The sequence below is a fragment of the Lates calcarifer genome, unplaced genomic scaffold (assembly GCF_001640805.2).
Source record: "Lates calcarifer isolate ASB-BC8 unplaced genomic scaffold, TLL_Latcal_v3 _unitig_516_quiver_1504, whole genome shotgun sequence".
Lineage (NCBI taxonomy): Eukaryota > Metazoa > Chordata > Actinopteri > Centropomidae > Lates > Lates calcarifer.
The window spans coordinates 8606-30148 of record NW_026117341.1 but is presented as its reverse complement, the minus strand read 5'-3'; the positions used below and the strand labels follow the sequence as shown (position 1 = coordinate 30148).

The 21543-nt window shown below is 39.3% G+C and overlaps 1 protein-coding gene across 1 annotated transcript; it reads left to right on the top strand.

Annotated features, from left to right (window-relative positions):
- The first annotated feature begins 1767 nt into the window (after positions 1 to 1767).
- On the top strand, positions 1768 to 11718 carry LOC108873889 (alpha-tocopherol transfer protein). The gene is made up of 5 exons (XM_018662236.2): positions 1768 to 2053; positions 4951 to 5104; positions 7944 to 8137; positions 8349 to 8459; positions 8579 to 11718. The coding sequence occupies exons 1-5, from the start codon at positions 1874 to 1876 to the stop codon at positions 8825 to 8827; spliced, it is 888 nt and encodes a 295-aa protein (XP_018517752.1). The 5' UTR covers positions 1768 to 1873; the 3' UTR covers positions 8828 to 11718.
- The last annotated feature ends 9825 nt before the right edge of the window (positions 11719 to 21543 follow it).

The following is a 21543-nucleotide window of genomic DNA, read 5'->3' as shown; positions in this document are numbered from 1 at the left end:
CCGAGGTATGAGATCTCTACCCGACACCACATCACTGACACAGTGTTGCTGAAGCTACATGACTTTGTGAAGAGGCACATCCGCAGCCTGTTGCAAGACATTTCAGCCTTCAAGCTTCACCACTGATATTTGGACGAGCAGCGTTAGCCCGGTGTCCCTCATCAGTTTAACTGCACAGCAGATTGATGAGGATTTTAAGAGTCGTCCTGCATGCAAAACAATTTAGGGGTTCACATACCAGCCAAGCCATCGCAGGTGTGTTTGATGACATGCTTCAGACATGGGGGGGTCCCTAAAAGTTCTGTTCATGTTGTACGTGATAATGTGAAAAACATGATCAAAGCCATGAGTGACGCTGGACTCCTGAGCCTGCTGTGTGTGGCACACACCCTCCAGCTGGCTGTTAATGAGGGGCTTTTAGCACAGAGGAGCGTGGCTGATGCTGTGGCAGTCAGACAGAAAATAGTTGGACATTTTAAACATTCCGCCTTAGCCTACTCCTGCCTTGAAGATATTCTGTTTGTTAAAAAAAGATGCAGTTGAATGCTAAAAAGTCAATAACAGTACTTTAACAGAACTTCTGTTTGAGTAAAATGTGTGGCAGTGCCATATATAATGGAATGTTCAAATGTCAGTCACAGCAATTTCTTACAGCCAGAGAATGAAACAATATCTGATGAAGATAAAACACGTTTTCAAGTAAATGTACAAAGTGTATTGGCATTAATAAGTACTCGTATCGGTACTTGGTATCGGCAAGTACTCAGATCCAAGTATCGGTATTGTATCGGTTTGGAAAAAAGTGGTATTGGAGCATCCCTACAATGTACTGCTGTAGTCAAATGTTACCGGGGCACAGGCCAGGGCCTCAAGCTTGTAGTAGCTGCTCATGACCAGCAGGGGGAGTGATTTGAACACTTTCTGGAAGTGGCTTCAGAGATAGCTGAATATTCCATCCATCCATATACTGCGTATCCATTAAGGATGCCTTGGGCACAAAAACCTAAAAAATAACATTCCTCCATATTCTATAGGATGAGTTCCTGGCTTGAATTAAAAAAGATAACTCATGATAACATAACATTATATAATACTCACATGGAACGTGAGTATTATATAAGAACTATGTCATGTTCATATATCATATGTAAAGAACAATTATGTGAGGATGTAGGAATGTTTTCATAGTATTCATCAACTTCCTTTCACATTCCCTCCTTTTTATCATTATCCCATCCTCCAATCCCATTAATTCGTCATTTACCATGAATTAAATATAGAACTCTTAACTCATTCAAATATTTTAAAAAAGAAAAAACATTCATTTGTTTATTTTGTTGTTCCCACTCACTTTGTATGACAGAGAGTTGTTTGTTAAAGATAATGAGCTGCTGGTTTTTCATATTTTTTCATTTTTCTTTCAAAGCTGAGAACCTGTGAGCAGAAGTTTAAAAGGTCAGAGCTCTTGACCTGCTGTTAGAGACTTGGAGGAAAACAAGAATTAGTTGCAGCTGCTGAAGTAGTCAGATCCTTTACTTTAACTGTCAAAATAATGTAGTGGGGTAAAATGTCCAAGCAAATGTAGTGAAGCAGACACGTTGAATAATATTAAATATTCAAATAAAGTACAAGTACCTCAAATTTGTATATTACAGTACTACTAGTAAATTCACTTTGTTACATTCACAGTATAAGATGGTACCCCACCTATAGGCTGCAGGGGAACTTCAACTGCTCCAACTATTGTATGTAATTACCAAGTAACTCTCTCTCAGTCACTGATTCACTCGCTCACACACACACACACACACCCACCCCTCTCTCCGCAGCTGCCCGCAGGCAGCAGTGAAATGCGACCGGACCAGAGGACGACATGAACGGGCCTCAGCTTAGTGAACTCCCGGACGACTCGGAGCAGCTCGAGCCGTTTGTGAGCAGCCTGAGGCGGAGGGCGCTGCAGGCCAGCGAGCTGTCCGGCGTCCGCACCTTCTCCGACGGCTTTCTCATCAAGTTTCTGCGGGCCAGGGACTTCGACGTGGAGCTCTCTCTGAAGGTAGAACACACCGAACTTCCTTCCAACAAGCTGAAGAGTACACGAATACAGAGTCAAGCTAATAGTGAGTGAGATATTCAAACCGTAACTTTATGTATGTGAGTGTTTTAGGTGACTGCACAGAGGAGGTGTTCAGAAATCCCTGTTGAAAGATTGTCGCACAGTTCTATTACTCTGTTTTCACAGAGCAGCAAACAGCAGTTAGGGTGCAGTTACTGACCTAACTTTAGCAACGTGTATGGTAAAGCTGTTACAGCATTGAAGCTTTATATACAGTAGCCTATTTCACACATTTGTTACAAGTGTAATACGTACGCTAAATGACTCTGATGTATTTATACTTATAAACCTAAATCCACAATATTTTCCAATTTCCTTGATCAAAATGACGTATTGTTATTTAGTTATTAGAATGATTATGTCAGAGCTCAGAAAGTAAGGCCAGGTCTCAGTTTCACCTCAGTCCCAAAGTCTGATCAGGTGGTGGACTGGTGGACTGATCAGGTGGTGGACTGTAACTAAGCACATCAAGTACTGTACAGATTTGAATTACATTTACCTTGCTTAGTTTTTCCATTTAAAGCCACATTACAGCTCAAGTTAAAGTGTATATGTATGACACTATATAAGGTAATAACATACATAACATAGCATACATGAACACCCATACACACAACTACACATTCACACATGCACAGAACTATTTAAAATTTCAGTTAAAACTAATCAAAAGCTAAATACAATTTCATACTGTAGGTGCATGAACACGCCACATTTTGATTGCTCTCTGGAAGAAACTGCTGCCCTGTGACCTGATCCGTCAGTATCAGTATCAGTATCAGTGCAATAGTCAACTAATGGAGTATTTTCATGCTGCTGTGTATCGACACTTTACTTAAAGGCAGAGTAACTCATCCTAGACAAAGACTTGATATCTGGACTCAGCGGCGAAACATACACCCCTCCCCTCAGAGCTCCCTCAGAAGCCTCCCCCAAACGTGCATCGCCATGGAAACCGACACCAACAATACCAACAACCAGCTGAGGGGGGGGCGGGATGGCAGAAGCGAGTGTGTCTGCTTTTTCATAGCTAAAGCAAAACATATGTAATATAAAACGTCTTCAAAAGAACAACGTACACAAAAACACAGCACCTGCAACACAACAGAGTAAAAACTAGCAAGAGTTAAGTTAAGTTAAGTTGAGTTAAGTTTACATTGTTTTGACAGAACTACAGTGAGCAAAGACAGGTGTGTTTGATTTGTATCCCTTGTAGCTAATAAGGGTGGTAACTTCTCCTGGCATTGCATTTCAAATTATACATCAGTCCCACTGGGCAGGGCTTCGTTTGTAAACCTTTAAGAACAAATATCACAATACAGGGCACTGACACAGCACTTCAGTTGTGTGTCATTAGCTGCAGTGAAGCTAACATGCAGAGCAGATGAGGCGTTTCTCAGAGCTAGCAGCTGTAGACAGCGATACTCACAACTCAGCTCCTAGTCTAACAAACATTACACCCACAACAAACAGGACAAAACAATACTGACCTACTGTCTCTGTCCATTATACCTTGTCCATTTCCTCTTAGGCTGTTCATCTCTGCTCTTTAGCATTAACATACACCAGTTAGTTAGCATCTTTCTCGCTCCCACTGCTCCCACGCTCAAACATCCTGTGCACTATCATGAGCGCCATGATTGGCTGGAATGGATCACACCGATCCACTCAAAGCGCTTCACACTACAGATCACATTCACCTCATTCACACACACATTCATACAGCACTTGTTTTATACATAAGTGCTTTTTAGCACATACACACACATTCACACACCGATGACACATCGGAGGCAAATTGGGGTTCAGTATCTTGCCCAAGGATACTTCGGCATGTGGACTGGAGGAGCCGGGAATTGAACCACCGATTGGTGGGCGACTGCTCTACCTCCTGAGCCGCAGCTGCTACTATGAGGAGATAGTCCCTGAATCTGAATAAACATGCATTAGATTGTAAACGGCTAACCCTACTTTTAAGTAGAGGATCTGGATACTTTGGATTGGTATTGATTATTTGTGAACAAAAAAAGAGAATGCTGCACAAATTGAACTAATGTACTGAAATCATGAAATGACATGCACTCAAACACTGTAAGACTGTTTGTAAGACTGAATGTTGTTTGCTGCCTCCTTGCACTTTCATCTAATTTCACTTCGACTGACTGTGTTCAGTCATATAAAACAGAAAAACAGAGCAGTTGCTTCAGTACTTTTGTCCTCGTTGGCCAGTGGTTGATTGAGTTGTCTTAGTCGGCCAGGGGTGTGTTTATAGTATGACAATATTCCAATAAGGGCCTGTTGTGTCGGTGTCTGTTGTATTCAGGATTGAATGTGCAGATATGTTATCATACTCCAGACTATTGTTACTGTAACAATTGTAAAATCACAGTAGTAGTGTATCTGGGATTGTTATGTCTGTCAGTGAGGGTTGTAATCAGGTCTCATGAGCGTATTAAATGAGTGACTAACATATAGAATTGTCATTTTGGAGCCAGAGTTCAGCAGAAAGGTCGAGTTGTTTATTTTCATTTGAAAGCAGTAGGAGCTCAGCCAAGTGGGTCTAAGCTCTGCAGTTCTGATACACATACACTAACTGTCTCTGACATTTACCACACAATATTATTTCCTGTTTGATCTCCAGCTGCAGGGAGATTTACTTTGAGGGTTTGGCTCAGATAACAGAGTTAAAGGGTATGAACTTTTGATCTGTGTCAACTCCTACAGTACATATCTTAATGCACTGATGTTTCAGCTACATGCACAGGTAATGGTAAGTACAGGTGACGCCCATCAATTCCCTGACATCTCTGGATATTGCATGTGTCCTTCCTGTGCAGCTCTTATTAAACTATCAGCGGTGGCGGAGGGAGAGTCCTGAGATCAGCGGCTGTCTGTCTCCCTCCTCTGTGCTCGGCCTCCTCAGCACTTCGTATCACGCCGTCCTCCCACAGCGGGACCACTCTGGCAGCAGGGTGCTTGTCTACAGGATTGGTCAGTATCTGTGTGTGTGGATGGTTATTGGAAATGTGCAAACAAGTGAAATCATTTGATAGAACTCTTCTAAAAAAAAGTACTGATGTAATACTGCATCAGACAGATGTTGCAATTTCTGTCTGTTTTTGTACTGTTGGTAAGCTTTTCCAGATGTAAACATCACAGAGCCATTGATAATGGCTTAAATTAAACATATCTGTACCACTAGACACAATCACTTAAAGTTATGATCTTTAAGATGTCAGTTCTGGCTGTTAATAATAATTACAGCTGCTCTCTAACAAACACATGGCATTTACTGTGGCTGCTTCACAATAAGTGCAACTCCAACTCCTGCTTCTGATGTGAAGCAGCAGCAGTTGGATGTTTTGTTTTCATGAGCAATAACTTAATACCCTGATACAACATGTACAGCAACTTCACCTCTGATGTAAAATGTATTCATATTTTCTCAATTTCCACTTTCCCTGAATCATTTTCTACAAACTTGAGACATTCACAGCCTGGATTATTACATGGTATATTTTAGTGATAGACCGATATGGTTTTTTCAGGGCCAATATGGACTATTAGTAGTCAAGGAGGCCGATAACCGATATTTGGAGCCGATATTCATTTGCAGTAAAAGTGAAAATATTGGCTTCAAAAATTTGAAAAATACAAACTCCAACACTTTGTTTAAATGCCTTTAAGCATATGTTTATTAAACAGCTTTTCAGATTTTCTATATTTATATTACTTCTTAGCTTATATTTGCATATTCTATTTTATACTTAGTTAGTTATTTATTCTGTAATTGGCTTGCACTGGGACCAGTATCCTATTTCATTTCACCTCATGTTCACATGTGTTGCAGTGACAATAAAGCTCCTTGAATCCTTGAAATCCTTGAATTTGCAACCTGTTAAAGTTTTTTTTTATCTTAGACAATAGACATCTTTGTTTTCAAATTCTAACAAAAAGTGCAGGCTTGCCCAACACCCGGTTGTCTGATGGTTAGATAGAGACCTGCAGAGGCCTACAAGCCACAGTGTTTCGCACCCACTGTGAAATTTGGTGGAGTATTGGTGATGATCTGGGGGTGCTTCAACAAGGCTGGAATTGGTCAGATTTGTCTTTGTGGAGGACACATGAATCAAGCCACGTACAAGAAAACTTGCTTCCTTCTGCTCTGACAATGTTCCCCAACTCTGAGGACTGGTTTTTCCAGCAGGACAATGCTTCATGCCACACAGCTTGGTCAGTCAAGGTGTGGATGAAGGACCACCAGATCAAGACCCCGTCATGGCCAGCACAATCTCCAGACCTGAACCCCATTGAAAACCTCTGGACAATGCTGGAGACAGAGTAGTGATTGCAGACGGAGAGGCGCGGCTGCATCAGAGCCAAAATAACCCAGTTTTAAATTGAAAAAAAGGCTGATACTGATATGCGTCAAAATGCCGAATATCAGCGCTGATAATCCCTAGTATATTTACATCAGAATCTCGATGAATTTTGACACAATCAATAATAATAATAATCAATAATCAATATAATAAAATACATCCAAATAAATTTCATGTACACTCGGTGTCTGAGCAGTGAGGCTGTGTTGTGACTGATGTGTACACAGCATCAATACAGGCTTTGTTTTTGTCCTGACATGCTGTGTGAGTTGTGGGACATAATACACACAGATGTGTTTGTGTAATTACACACAGAGTGCTCTCAGGTTTTTATGCACACATGTACCTTTGACTTCTTAAACTAAAGAGTCAGAGACTTTCTAAGAAGACTTTGACGTCGATCCAAGTCCTCCAATTTTTCATGCAGACAATGAACAGAACATTCACTTCCAAAACCAAAAAGAACTCCACCCACCTCAGTTCTTTTGGTGTTGTCACAGTGATGTCATTTTGGTGGAATAATGTCTTCTTCCTCTTCTTTGTGGTTTAACCTGGGGTTATTTATCTGACATATGGAGGCTTTGTCAGGTGACTAGATTAGTTAATCAAACCACTTAAGTACACTTTTAATTGTCTATCGGGAAAGCTGCTGCGTATTTCTTATGTGTTCTGAGCACACATTTAAGATTAAGTTTCAGATTCATGACATTCACATAAGCCAGTCAGATGCTTCCGTATAATTAAATTAAATATGCAAGTCAGATTGCTTTACTCAGTTGGGTTATTATTATGCTCTTTTTTCGCTTTTCCTACTTTTTATTTTAAATATTTTCTCTCTGTCTTTGAATGTACCATTACTCAGAATCCCTGCATGTGAAGGAACCCACATGATTGTGCCACTGAATGTGTTAACATGTTTGTGGCTACTGTCACTTCCTTCTAGTGCTTTACTTTACCAAGCCTGTTCAGTCAGTTTTAACGTGGAAACCAAATACCAGATGTTCATCTCACACAGTTTTGTTTTCATTCAGGTTTCCCACCAAAATGCAATTAGTGTAGCCTTAAATCTGCTAGAGTAACTTTTTATATATTCTCAATGGATCAGGGGGAGGAACGGTGGTGCAGTGGTTAGCATAGTCGCATCACAGCAAGAAGGTTCTGGGTTTGAACCCTGGTTCACCCGGGGCTTCTCTGTGTGGAGTTTGCATGTTCTCCCTGTGTCTGTGTGGGTTCTCTCCAGGTTCTCCAGCTTCCTCCCACAGTCCAACATGCAGGTTAACTGCTGACTCTAAACTGTCTGTAGGTGTGAATGTGAATGTGAGTGTGAATGGTTGTTGTTGTTGTTGTTTGTCTCTATGTCAGCCCTGTGGTAGACTGATGGTTTGTCCATCAGTTGGGACTGCAGTCCATGTGAGTACAGTAACATCTGTCTGTCTGTCTGTCTGCAGGACAATGGAACCCAAAAGACTGGTCAGCCTTTCAGGTGTTCAGGATCAGCCTGATGACATCAGAGATTATCTCCATGGAGACACAGACCCAGAGACGGGGTCTGAAGGCCATATTTGACCTGCAGGGGTGGAGTTTAGGCCACGCCTGGCAAATTAACCCTTCCCTCGCCAGAAAGATATCCTCTGTCCTTTCGGTAGGCCTCAGATCATGGTTCTAACTCTTCACATGCTACGACCCTCCACTTCACATGGGTCATCATTCACAATAACATTTTTATTTCTATGAAGATGACATTTGTGAGGAGTCATTACTTTTCCCCAACCACTGAGTACTGTTTGATGGATGTGATATGACCATTATTAGTTGTTCCATTTTACAGATGTGTGTGTGTGTTTGTTTGTCAGGACTCTTTTCCACTGAAAGTTAGAGGAATTCATCTGGTCAACGAGCCAATGTTCTTCCGGCCGGTCTTTGCCATGATTCGTCCCTTCCTGCCAGATAAGATCAAGCAGAGGGTCAGTGCTGTGATTATACTCCACCACACAAACACCCATCTCTTTTCTCAGACTCTGGTCTTTTACACACAAATACAGAGTGGAAACTTATAAAAACTAATTCCTTCCCTCCTCTGCAGATCCACATGCATGGTGCTGATTTCCACGACACTTTAAGTGACTTCTTCTCACCAGACATTCTTCCTCCAGAATATGGAGGAGAGGGGCCTGGAATAGAGGAGGTGTGTCAAGACTGGACCAATCAGCTGCTTCAGTCAGAGAAGCTCCTGCAGCAGATTGCTGCCCACCCAACTGCTGACATTGCCAGTACTCCTGACAGCTCCTTGATTTCAGAGGAAGCACAGACTGAACAATTCTCACAGGGATGATGTTATGAATTTTGGCCTCTTGAAAGACATGTCCATGGGATGGACTTTGAGTTTACATAATGTTTGCTCATAAGCTGACTGTCCTAGTTACATTGCTCGTTGAAATCTGACCAAAGGGCGACATCCGAGTTTACCTCTGTACCACTACTATCTGTATCTCAAAAATGAAGCACGTTCCTGTAGTTGCTATTATAGATTGTCCACAGTGCAGGTACTTGCATCAGGGAATATATAGCACTTTTTTAGGGCAGAAAAGTGCTGGCAGGGTGCTGGGGAGTGCTACATGCTAGTGCTTCATCAAGTCTGATAACTGATAATATCTTGACAAAATATCACCACTAGCACCGCTCCTTTGCTTGTTATAATAATTTGTCTGACATGGTTTTTTCACCAGTCGGACCAACTAGAGGATGCTTGCCCTCATATTTTGTATGGATGAGTTGTTCAATCTGACAACAGTAGGGGACAACAGTATGCTGAATATCATCGACTATGTCTGCCACATCTGATTAGTTAGCTACAGTGACAACATCTATGCTTTTCTGAAACATTAGAGACTTTGAACTAGCCACACAAAAAGATGGTGAGCTCTGAAAACAGACAGTGGGTGCAGCACTTTTTCTCTTGTCTACTTCCAAGTCCTCCTCTGTGGAGTCATGATGTTTATCCTGCAAACATATAGGAAATATGGGATATAAACAGCAGTAGTTTTTCTTTATCTAAACATATGAGAGGAGCCACATAACACATGTTGAGAAAGGCTCTGTTCAAAGGCTGGATTTGTAGTTATTAGTGTTGTTAGTAGTGTTGATTTTAAAAGAGGTTTTCTTACACCTGAAACTCAACCCAGAACTTCTGGTGTCACCTCTCTTTCTCTCCCTTTACTCTTTCTTCAAGAGTGAAATGAGGAGGTTAACATCAGGTTCATGTCTGGGTGTTAGGTACTGAGTTTGAATCAGGATGTGGTTAGCCTAGCATTGCATAAGAAAATCAGAGGAAACAGCTAGCTTGACTTCGTGAGTTAAAAAAAACGACCAACACTTCTAAAGTTTATTGATTAATATGTTGTATCTCCTTTGTTTGACCTGTACATAAAAACATATATTTTGTATCTAGCAGCCCCATGCTATAACTATAGACACTGCACACTGAATGGGTGCTGTTTTACTTAAGGAATTAGTTCCCTTTTATGCTAAGCTAGTCGATCTGCTCATCTTACTCTAAAATAGAAAGCAAATAAGTGTATTGTTAAGTAATGTTGAACAGGTTTTTAATGTAATTAACACACTTTTAAATTTTACTAATCTGCTAGATGTAGTGTTAGCAACTCTTGTTTTGGAGTAGAGACTTGCTCTAAAGACAGAACAGTTTACTGTGTCACCTCCACATGGAAACAAACCTTCATTATTTTAGGTCTTTTACTTTTTCATGAATGTTGCTGTTAACCTGTTAATGTGTGGATGTCATATCAAGACACGTTTTTTCAGGGATCTCTCTAGTTGTTTTATAGTTAGACATAAATAGTTAACAGCCTATTCTCCAACGGACCTCAGGATTGTTAAAAGGAGATTTGTGTCGCAGCTGCAGGACAACAACCTTTAACCAAGAGACTGGCTTCAGTCCTCAGCTTCCCTTTTCCACCAACCTAGAACAGGTCTCATTGTGGTTTGTGCACATTCGAACCATTCTGATCATTCCCAGGTGGAACAAAAAAATATCAGGTTATTCTATTATATTCCTATTTTACAGGTTGGAAAGAGAGGGTGGAGAAGTCATACAAGAAACTGTAGGAAAAAAAGAGTGTGTTGTGATTTGCTGACAAATATCTGTAATTACGCTACAACCCCTCAGAAGTAATCAACATGTCCATCATACAACATCCTTATTTAATGACGCATCACTGATTACAGTGGTCTCTCTGGTTCGCTGGATAGCACTAAGAACCAGCCAAGAACCAGCATTTGGTGGAAAAGGGATATGCATGGCTGAGAACAGTTAGACACCTGGGCCTTACCAGCTCTGAAGTTTGCCCTGCTTGAAACAAATGACTAACTTGCTGCTAAGTCCAGTGAACTCAATCTAATAACTACTGTGAGAGTTTGATGCTTTTAAAAAAAAGAAAAAAAGAAAAAAAAACTGGAGTCCAAACAGTTCCTCCAGCAGTTTGTTTTCATGTCATCATCGACATTTGCGCTGCAAACAATGAACACTGCCTCCCCTCCAAATCACCACTCCAACCAGACTTTCATTTTATCATCCAGCCAAATTAATCCATCCTGTCTTCTTTTTGTTCATGGTTGATCATTTAAATTCAATTAAATTGTGGTCTTTATTTTACCTGTTCAGAAGAATACCATATCTAAAAATAATTTATATCATTTATTCCATGAAATGGTGATGTTTTTAATGACAAAATGAATACTTTAATTGAAGAGTAATTGAGTAATGTAATGTGTATTAAGAGTAGATGGTGATTCCTTGCACGTTTGGCCAGGATTGGATCAATATAATGCACATATGCCATATACCCAGGTATTATAACAATGTTAATTTGCTGTACTCATTATTTTTTTAACTGTAAAACTATAATAACAGAATATGATTTAATTAGTGAATCTGACCTTGTACCTTAAAAAAAGACTATTTCCTGGTATTTCTTTAAATGATATTGACTTCAAAGTTACATAAAGGTAAAGCAAACACACAAGTCAAAGTTATGATATTCTTATAGGATGACATTTTTAACTTGTAACAGCCCATATGATGCTGTATACTGACTTGTTAGTTTTTTGGTTGGATTAATATTTGAAGCTAATAGGTGGACAGGCAGGATTTGTGCACATTAATGGGTCAGTGAAATAAATGTGCTGTTAATAAATTGTGTGTTGGAACATGTATGTGTATGTACAGGTTCTTTTTATACATATGTGTTTCAAACTCAGTACCTGGTACCTGGAGCATACTATATGAGGCCCTTGCATTTCAGCTTAACAGCACTGTGAATGCAGCAGCATATGAGTGACTCATTCAGAATCAAATGGGCATTTTTTCCACTGTGCCTCAGTCGAGAATTATCATTGGTCAATATAGATTTGAATGTAAATATGCATCATAGATATCCACTTGTCAAACCATTCAGATGAGTTAAGGTACCAGTATATTCTATTCAAGTGTTGATCATTGTGTCAATACAGCAACTGACAATGAAAAGTGATGAAGTTCAGTTCACTACTAAATCCAGCCTGTGAGGTCAAAACAAACATAGCTTCATACAGAGGCTTTTAAAACTGCACTCCTCTTCTATGACATATTTCACGTTAAAAAAAATCATCTTCTTCCCATGTGTGGCAGGTTTCTAGCTGCCTCCTGCTGTGCCATATGACCAAAACAATCAGATAAATAAGGGAAGAGAGTTGGACAATGTTCTCTGTGGGTTTGTCACTATGAAGGACACATTTCACTTTACATTAGGCAGCAGTGGCAGAGTGAGACAATTTTCATAGAGGTGGCCAGGTCGAGGCCAGTACACATTTCGGGGTGGCACAGGATTTTTTTTCTGCATGGTATGGCACTGTACAGAGGTTTATTGTGATGGTTACTTATGATCAGACAGTGTGTATCTAAAATAAGCCCCTGGTATAGATGTGCAGGCAGTAAGAGAGAAACTGAGCCATTTTATTTGTTTTCTATCATTGTTATTGTCATTTCTATTAATGATATTATTGGCTCTTTTCTGTACTTTTGTAGTTTGTACCTGAATCTCTGCTATTTTTAAGTTTGGTTCCTTCATTCCAGTTCTTTCTTTCATCTGAAAGTTTTAGCTTCACTGTTTACAGACCTCTCCAGAGGAAACTATAACTGGCTATGTGGTGCTGTATGAGGCGGGCCAGGCCACCCCACAGTGTGGAAAGTCAGTAAATATGATATGTTTATAATATACAATGCATATTATACAGTAAATTATGAAAATCCAACAATATAAAATAGGTAGAACCTGCTTTACAGCAGTTAGCTACAACATCAGAATGCAGCCTACATGTTACTGCAGCAATAATGATCCACTAGTATATAATAATGTAACATGGACACAGTTCAGTTTGGCTACATAGAACTTCTGCTGTTACAAGTACATTTTCTATAGTAACACTTACATACTTTCACTTAAGTAAGATTTTGAATCTTTAAAACCTTTACATATAACAGATCATTTTAAACTATGATATTGCTGCTGTTATATAGGTTAAGTAAAGGATCTTTTTCCACCACCAGCATTAAGTATCTTTAAAAAAATGTGGAAATGCAGGTTTAAAAGGCCTTTCAGTTTACTCTAATGACCCTTCATGTTTTCTGTCAGTCTAACTGTTCTTCCCTCTCTGTGTTTCTGTCTTTGTGCACTGTCACTGTCACAGACCTTTGATCAGGGTTAGCAGGTCAGTAAACATGTCTATCAGCCCCACTTAGTCTAGCAAATATTACCTGCTCTACATTACTCCTCTACAACACTGCAAAACCCAAATCCCTGGAGCAATCCATCTAAGTACAACCATAGTTCACCTTTAACTCTGTGTGTAAAGGTCTGTGTGTGTGTGTGTGTGTGTGTGTGTGTGTGTGTGTGTGTGTGTGTATATATATATATATATATATATATATATATACATATATGTGTGTGTGTGTGTGTGTGTGTGTGTGTGTGTGTATAAAATTTAAAGAAGGACAAGATGGCGGCCAACTCGTTTCTTTGCCACAAACAGAAGAAGTGAAATGCAAGGGCAGAGCTCAAGTACACCTCTGCAAAGCCAAATAACTCCCAACACTGGGCACCATTTAATTCAGAATGTATTAAAATAACACTTAGAGTGAAAATCAACTTGGAAATGTTTGATCCTGAAATTTCAGTGTTTTCATTTTTGCCGTTTATGTGTCCAAATTTAACCAGCAGTTTTTCAGAGTTAAATATGAATAAGCAGAAATTTAAAAACAGAAATTAAAATTGAATATTTTATTGAAACAAATTCAGATAAATGTGGGAGACACTGGAGCACCTGGAGAAAACCCATTTTGCCACAGCCTTGACCAAAGTCTAAACTGAAGGCTACGGAACCACAATAAAGCTGCGACTGAGGCTGCGGCGGCTGCTATACAAATTAAAATGAAGGTCTGATTATTTTCAAATCTTCGGCTGTGTTCGGTTGCGTTGTCTCAGTTTTCTGCCCTATTGGGTGATGTTTGTTTGATGTTTGGGTAATGTACAAGTACATTTTCTATAGTAACACTTACATACTTTCACTTAAGTAAGATTTTGAATCTTTAAAACCTTTACATATAACAGATCATTTTAAACTATGATATTGCTGCTGTTATATAGGTTAAGTAAAGGATCTTTTTCCACCACCAGCATTAAGTATCTTTAAAAAAATGTGGAAATGCAGGTTTAAAAGGCCTTTCAGTTTACTTTGATGACCCTTCATGTTTTCTGTCAGTCTAACTGTTCTTCCCTCTCTATGTTTCTGTCTTTGTGCACTGTCACTGTCACAGACCTTTGATCAGGGTTAGCAGGTCAGTAAACATGTCTATCAGCCCCACTTAGTCTAGCAAATATTACCTGCTCTATATTACTCCTCTACAACACTGCAAAACCCAAATCCCTGGAGCAATCCATCTAAGTACAACCATAGTTCACCTTTAACTCTGTGTGTAAAGGTCTGTGTGTGTGTGTGTGTGTGTGTGTATATATATATATATATATATATATATATATATATATATATACTGTCTGTATCTCAGTTTTCTCAACAACTCACCCAATCAACTTTAAACTTGGCAGGTGTATTGCTGAGGACCTGAGGAAGTGTCGACTATGAAATTTGTTGAATGGTTGTCAAGGTGAAAAAAGTAGGTGTAAACAGGACTGAGATATCATAAAGAACTACACAGAGGAATTCAGAGAGAGAGAGAATCCAGAGAAGAACCAGTCACTTTCTTTTCCACCTTTTTTGAGTCTTGTAAAACTTGACAAACAATAATTTTGGAGAGCAGAAAAAAAACGTCAATTTTGTTCAACTTCCTCTAACTGCCAACATGCGAGCCTTAATACTGGGTGCTGCACTGGTGCCTTTGGTAGCCATAACTGCTAGTCGCCTCATCAGATCTGGTCTGGGATTTAATAGTCACAGTTCATCCAACGATAACCCCACAAAACCTGTACTTCCAACCCCAAAAGACTTAAAGGCCAGAAACTTCAGTGAGGTCACGGAACTACATCAAGTTAGGCGTTCCACAGGCTTGGACTGTCTGAGTAATGAAACTGGCGTCTCTGTCTGCAGCCCTGCTGTGACTCCCAGAAGTGATTCTGGAAGTGAGAGGCTTAAGGGTCCTCTTCTTGTTCTCTACGTGACTCTATCTTTCTGCAGTACCTCCCCTGAGAATGAGGGACCCAGAGAAACTATGTCTTCACCTAACCCAGAGACACCACAGACCGAGGGCCACGCATCAATTTTAACACAGCTCAGAGAAATAACTATTAATTATTTTGTCATTGCTCGAGCAAGACTCGCAGCTTTTTTGTCCATGGCCCGAGGAACAGTTGCATCTTATTTCAACATGGCTAGAGCAGAAATTGTGAATTTTTGGTCCACGATCATTGAAGAAACTGCATGTGTGTTTATCCAAGCTCAAACAATGACAGCATCTTTTTTTACCATGGTTAGATCAATAATAATAGCTGGTTGTTACAGGATCGCAAGAAGTATGGCTTGTGCATTTTCTGGACAATAGCTGTTAACAGGCCCGCCACTGTTAGAAGCTAGAAACCAACCAACAACCTCTGAATCAAGAGTTTTCCCCAGATGATGTTTGCGCAAGCAGTGGCACTAACCAAAAAAAAAAAAAAAAAAAAAAAAAAAAAGGGTAGCATGGTGGAGTTTACCTCCCCATGTCTGCGTGGGTTTATTTCGGGTATTCCGGTTTCCTCCCACACTTCTAAACAGCCAATAATAAAATAAAATAAATTCACCTGAAAAAATTCAAGTAATGATTCAAATATATACTTATATACTGTATATATATGTATTCTTTAATGTATTAATGTATTCAATTTTGAATAAATTGTTTTGTTTTTCAGAGTTAGGTTTAGGTTTTGAAAAAGCACTCATCTGTAGGAAAAGCATTGTAGTGAAATAAGAGCCCAGAGTTGCTAAGTGCTGAAGAAAAGGAGAATTCATTGTGTTATGTTGCCTTGGTAGAAGTAATAGTTTGGTGAGGTAAGCTGTTGTTAATTAAACTTAACTCTTCCTGCAGGTGTTTCATATTTAAAGCCTTCTCTGTAAGGGATTATTCCCCCTGAACTGTTGGAAGGATTTTATTGAATAAAACCTCACTTTCTAAAAAATGGCAGGTACAGTCCTGGAATGTATGGAGTAAGGGTGCTATAAAATCTTACCAAATAAAAAAGGAAATTAATAAACGGAATAAAAAATTCCACAAGAGTTCTTTGAAAATCCACTGATATATTACAGGAGTCTGGGATAAGATCTTTTAGTTACCAGGCATTGATTGATTTATTAATGTCCAAATTTGACTTGTTTTACATTAATAGCAGATCAGTCACTGCGATCAGTATCTTTTCCATCCTGGCAACAAGTTTACCAGTCAATCCCTTTCTGTCACCTCTCTCGTCATCCTCTGGCCCCCCTTCCTCCCCCTAGTTTCTCTCCAGATCTCTTCAAGTTCAGGTTGATCAACTGCAAGCTCATCAACAGCACTTTCCTGCACAATAAAGAGGGCTGCCTGCTCAGTGACATCAATGATGAGAACAATGCCTACACGGTCTACTTTGTCAGTTTCCTGGGCACCTTGGCTGTGTTGCCAGGCAACATTGTCTGTGCGCTGCTCATGGACAAGATTGGACGGTTGAGGATGCTAGGTAATATGGGTGCAGGGTCACATCACTCACCATCATGTGAGTCAAAAGTGTGGAGGGATGAAAGACAATTAGGAAAACTGGGTGGTAAAATTTAAAGAAGATAAGAAATCAAATCGTAGGTAAGATGTTCAAGACAGTTGTCATTAATAAGCACACTAATACAGAGAGTAGATATAAACACACTAATACAGAGAATACACACACTGTAAGCACACTAATACAGAGAGTAGATATATCCACTGACTCAAAGTCAGTCTGCAGAACAATTTTGATAAGCTCCATATCTGCTGGTGAGACTTGAGGATGAACTAGAAAATGCATTTCCTGCAGAAAATGCATGTGAATGCTGAGAGCTGAATTGTTGAAATGTAGAAGAAAAACTTAAAGTTATAAGGCAAAAGTAATTGAAGTTTAAAATGGCTGAAATTAGCAGAGAGAAAGAGTAGATGCAGAAGCTAAAAGTTAAAACCAACAGCTTAAGCATTCATTTGAATAGCAAATTTGCAGACAAAGTTGAACGTTTTAAAAAGCATAAAGAGTTGAAGAAAGTTGAATTAGCATAAATGCAAAAAGGTTTATACCTTTTGATAGTTGAAAGGTTTCTGTAGCAGAAAGTATGCAGGAGTAGTTACAACTTGAACAGGGAATGGAAGCTCAAGTGCATTAGCTAGAAAAGCAGAGAGCACAAACATGTTGTAGAATCAGCTTAAAGGCAAATAATACACAGCCAAAGCTGGACGATGAAATATGGAATGTCTGAACTTCCTAACATGTGAAATTAGTGTGTGTGTGTGTGTGTGTATACTGTCTCTATCTTCAGTTTTCTCAACGACTCATCCAATCAACTTTAAACTTGGCAGGTGTATTGCTGAGGACCTAATAATTTGTGTGTGTGTGTGTGTGTGTGTGTGCGTGTGTGTATACTGTATGTGTACATGTGTCTTTTTGTACTGATTGCTCATATTAACTTATGTGTAATTCACAAACACTGTGATTTATACTTTGGAACCTATGTGCTGTTAACAGACAGAAAACCATGTGTCCCCATCAGGTGTCAACTGTAGAAATACATCTTCCATCATCTGTCCAACCACTAACTTCCCCGTAAAATGACACTGCAAAATTATACCACCATCCATATGTACACAACTCCCTAAAATAGGTAACTTTTGTGTTTGAACAGCATGGTGACCAAGTACACAGTCAGAGGAGAACAATTAATAATGAGAAGCAGTTAGAAACACTGAAAAGATGATTTATTTTTTCATTTCACTGTTTTATGTTTTTTTTGTGTACAGACCTTGATCTCACCTGTATAGAAATATTTCATTTAAAAGTGTCTAATCATAACAACAAAAACACATTACCATGTTTACATGGCATTATTATAGTGGGAGACATGGATCATTTGGCTTCTACAATGCATCACACACACACACACACACACACACATGCCATGTTTACAGAGAGACTCAATTTTCACAATCACACAAAAGATTCAGATACAATGTTTGGACTTCTTAGAAGTGATCAATTCACATGATGTAAGCTCATGTGTATTTCAGATATTTTACATGTGCACATTAAACAAGACATGTTACACAGCATTCCCTGTGACTATGATGACATCACAGAGTCTGGTGTTTTCTGTATATTTCACTTATGAAAACATGAATTGTTCATAACCTGCTCATTTCAACATTCATTTCCAACGTTGTGTATGTATGAGGTCTTTCATATCAGCAGAGATGTGAGTGTTTTTCTAAACTAGAGGACATTTGATTTGTCAGTATTTGACGGTTGAAGTGAGGTAAACTGACTTGATGAAATCTACAAGTTAATCAACAGTTTCCTGTGTCCTTTCCACACTGTTTCTCTCAAAGACACACAGGAGCGACACACTCCTTCAGTGTATTACAAGATGGTGCTAACAAAATATTTAATATATTGTTTCAAAGCAATACACCTACTCATCATATGAAAGATTGATAGCAGGTTCTTAAATGGACTTTTAACATGAACACATGTATTCTTACAATGAAAGGATTAGCATTAGCAAGGCCAGAAGTAGGTTTACCATGTTTACCACCACAGATGCCTTTGAAATAAATCACCATCTCTATAAAATACACATACACTTGATTCAATCACAGTGGAGTTCTGACTTGGATTGTGGGAGGATGTCAATATGTTGTTTTTTGAGCTGTTAATCAAAAAAAAAAAAAACAACAAAACCTGTCACACGTTCTACACACGTGTGACATTTCAAGCTCAGGGTATGAGGCTAGGAGTTCATCTGCGTTCCCCAGGGTTGTGGGGGGGCTGGAGTCTATCTGAGCTGACACTGGGCGAGAGGCAAGGTACACCTTGGACAGATCACCAATCCATCATCAGGCGAACCGGGTCTTAAACCCAGGACCCTTATAAAACTCTCATTAAGCAGATTTACCATGAAATAACTGGGGGTAACTCTTTGGTGTGACTCTGACCCTCTGTACTACCTCAGCAGCAAAGTTCCCTTAACCTCTCCTCCAAAACTGAGTAAGAAATCTGTGTGGAGATATAGAGAGAGCACACACACCTTCTGGTGGCTGGAGAAAAGCCATAGGCTTCCATTACACTTGAGACTGTGTTCCTTGTAGTGCAGCTATACTGTGTATGGATAAAGTGGGTCAGAGAAATACAGTCATGGCTCTGTCAGTAGAGGGCATAAGAGAGCTGCTGAGCAAAGTGAAAGACGTGACTCAGCCACGGTGGTAGAAATCAAACCCAGCACACACTCATACATGCACATAATGAAAATAGGTCCCAGTAGATCCCAAATTCTTTCTCACAACTTGAATTAAGTAAAATTCATATTCCTCACTTCAGTTCCTTTGTTTATTTGTTAATGTAGTAATAAAATCAGTGCAACAGCTGGAGTGATGCAGTGCATGGCAACAGAAATGGAAAAAAGTAGGAAAACCCATAATTCTGTCAGTAAACAACCTGCTGAGCAGACATGTGATCCCTCTCTGTGGTGAGAAGGGTATAAACATCTACTAACCATTTTTAAACAGTATGTGTACCTGAAAGAAAAACATAAAAACAGCACAGTAGCAGTGCATTTACTACCAGGCAGGAATATGTCTTTTAAACTGTGCTTCCCTTCATTGCTGCCTTGTCTGTAGATGTATTCCTTTGTCAGGAAGGCAACACAGAGAGCCAGAGGAGAGGCTAATCCACTTCCTCTCAAAGCAGACATGAAGCTGTGGAACGCTATTTAATAATAGTCTGCAGGACCTGCCTCTGAAATTGTTGATCATTACTTTAAACAATAAAAGCCATCTAGCCCACTGACACACCAATACGATACAAACAGGGGAGGCTATTCCTCTCAATATATGCCTTTGTCATTGTAAATGAGAGCATTTAATTGTCTCCATAAAGACTAGTCTTTCGTCGTGCCATCACATCTCTTTTGTAGTCACTATTCTCCTTTCCACAACACCCCTCATTTCACTATACAAAGTGTTTACTCTGCCCTTTGCCCTCCAGACACTGCACCCTGCCCCTATCTATAATCTAGCAGATAGTGAGCCAGAAGCTGATAGGCATTGTGCTGCTTCAAGCTGACTTTCTCACCTAGGGGGTCACAACACAACAGGTACCAACAATAGTGAGAGTGTGGTTTCTTTACGTATCACATCGTCATTCATGGGGTCCCTGTAGCCCACTTTGCCCAGGGAGACTGAGGTGCATCAACAGCCCCACCACAAAAAGGTTGAAATTCAAAGTGAGTGTGAGAACCAGCTGGATCCAGTTCAGTCAAAGTTGGTAAACCAGAAATACATACAGATGAAAGGGCTGACCACTATGAAGTGTCTCAATGAGGTGCTGTTTCACCATGAACCTCCTCCCTGAACTCTATTAAAGGGAGAAACAGCAGTTTTCCAAAAGATAATCCTTCATCTGGAGTTTTGTTGACAGATAATACTGTTTCAAAACCACCACACAAAGGTAATCACTCAGAATAACTTTGTATTTCTTTGCAAGGTATAATACAAGGAAAATAGTGCTTATTGGCACACAGAAGTGAGAAAAACATAGAAAAGACTAATTAAAACTGTTCCAATTATGGCATAAAATCTTGTTCTTTTAGGATCCTATTACTCATAGTAAGAAACTGATTGAAAAAAATTGCTGTCATGGCCTTCAATGACTTTTATGTTTTATATTCAGGCCACTTAAAGCACTTGGATATAGTTAGGTAAAGACTGCGGTCATGATGAGGACAGAATGGTATGGTATAGTTGAGGCAGAGAGACAGATTAATCCACTAACAGGACCCTTTGTATGTACACTGGAACATGCTCAAATCCATCCTACAACTTTCTATTGCAGTGTAAGAACATTATCCTACTTCTTGTACTGGGAAAAGATGTTGCCAGTGAATATAATCTATGGTGACCTTTTCAAGATTCAAGATTCAAGATTTTTATTTTCAGTTATCTCATGTGCAGGACATACAGAAAAATCAAAAAAAAAAAAAAAAGTTTTTCTCTCTCTTAGTAAAAGAAGAAAAAAGAATAATATAAATATGTATATAACATATATAAAATAGAATAAAAATACAAATAAAAATTATATATATATATAATAAAGTATTCAAAATATGTAAATCAAACCTATATACAACAGAAGCAGTAGTGCAATATGGTAGCAGCTTGTTTGACAGTTGTGCAAATGGTACAGTAAGGTGCAAACAGATTGTGGATTGTAATGTTCTGGAGCAGAAAATGGAAGTGGAGAACAG

What these genes read in the sequence shown, in the direction of transcription:
- LOC108873889 (XM_018662236.2), top strand. Translation starts at nt 1,874, where the DNA reads ATGAACGGGCCTCAGCTTAGTGAACTCCCGGACGACTCGGAGCAGCTC. An exon ending in GGTGCTTGTCTACAGGATTG is followed by an intron (nt 5,105 to 7,943) that starts GTCAGTATCTGT and finishes GTCTGTCTGCAG; the next exon opens with GACAATGGAACCCAAAAGAC. An exon ending in AGATATCCTCTGTCCTTTCG is followed by an intron (nt 8,138 to 8,348) that starts GTAGGCCTCAGA and finishes TTTGTTTGTCAG; the next exon opens with GACTCTTTTCCACTGAAAGT.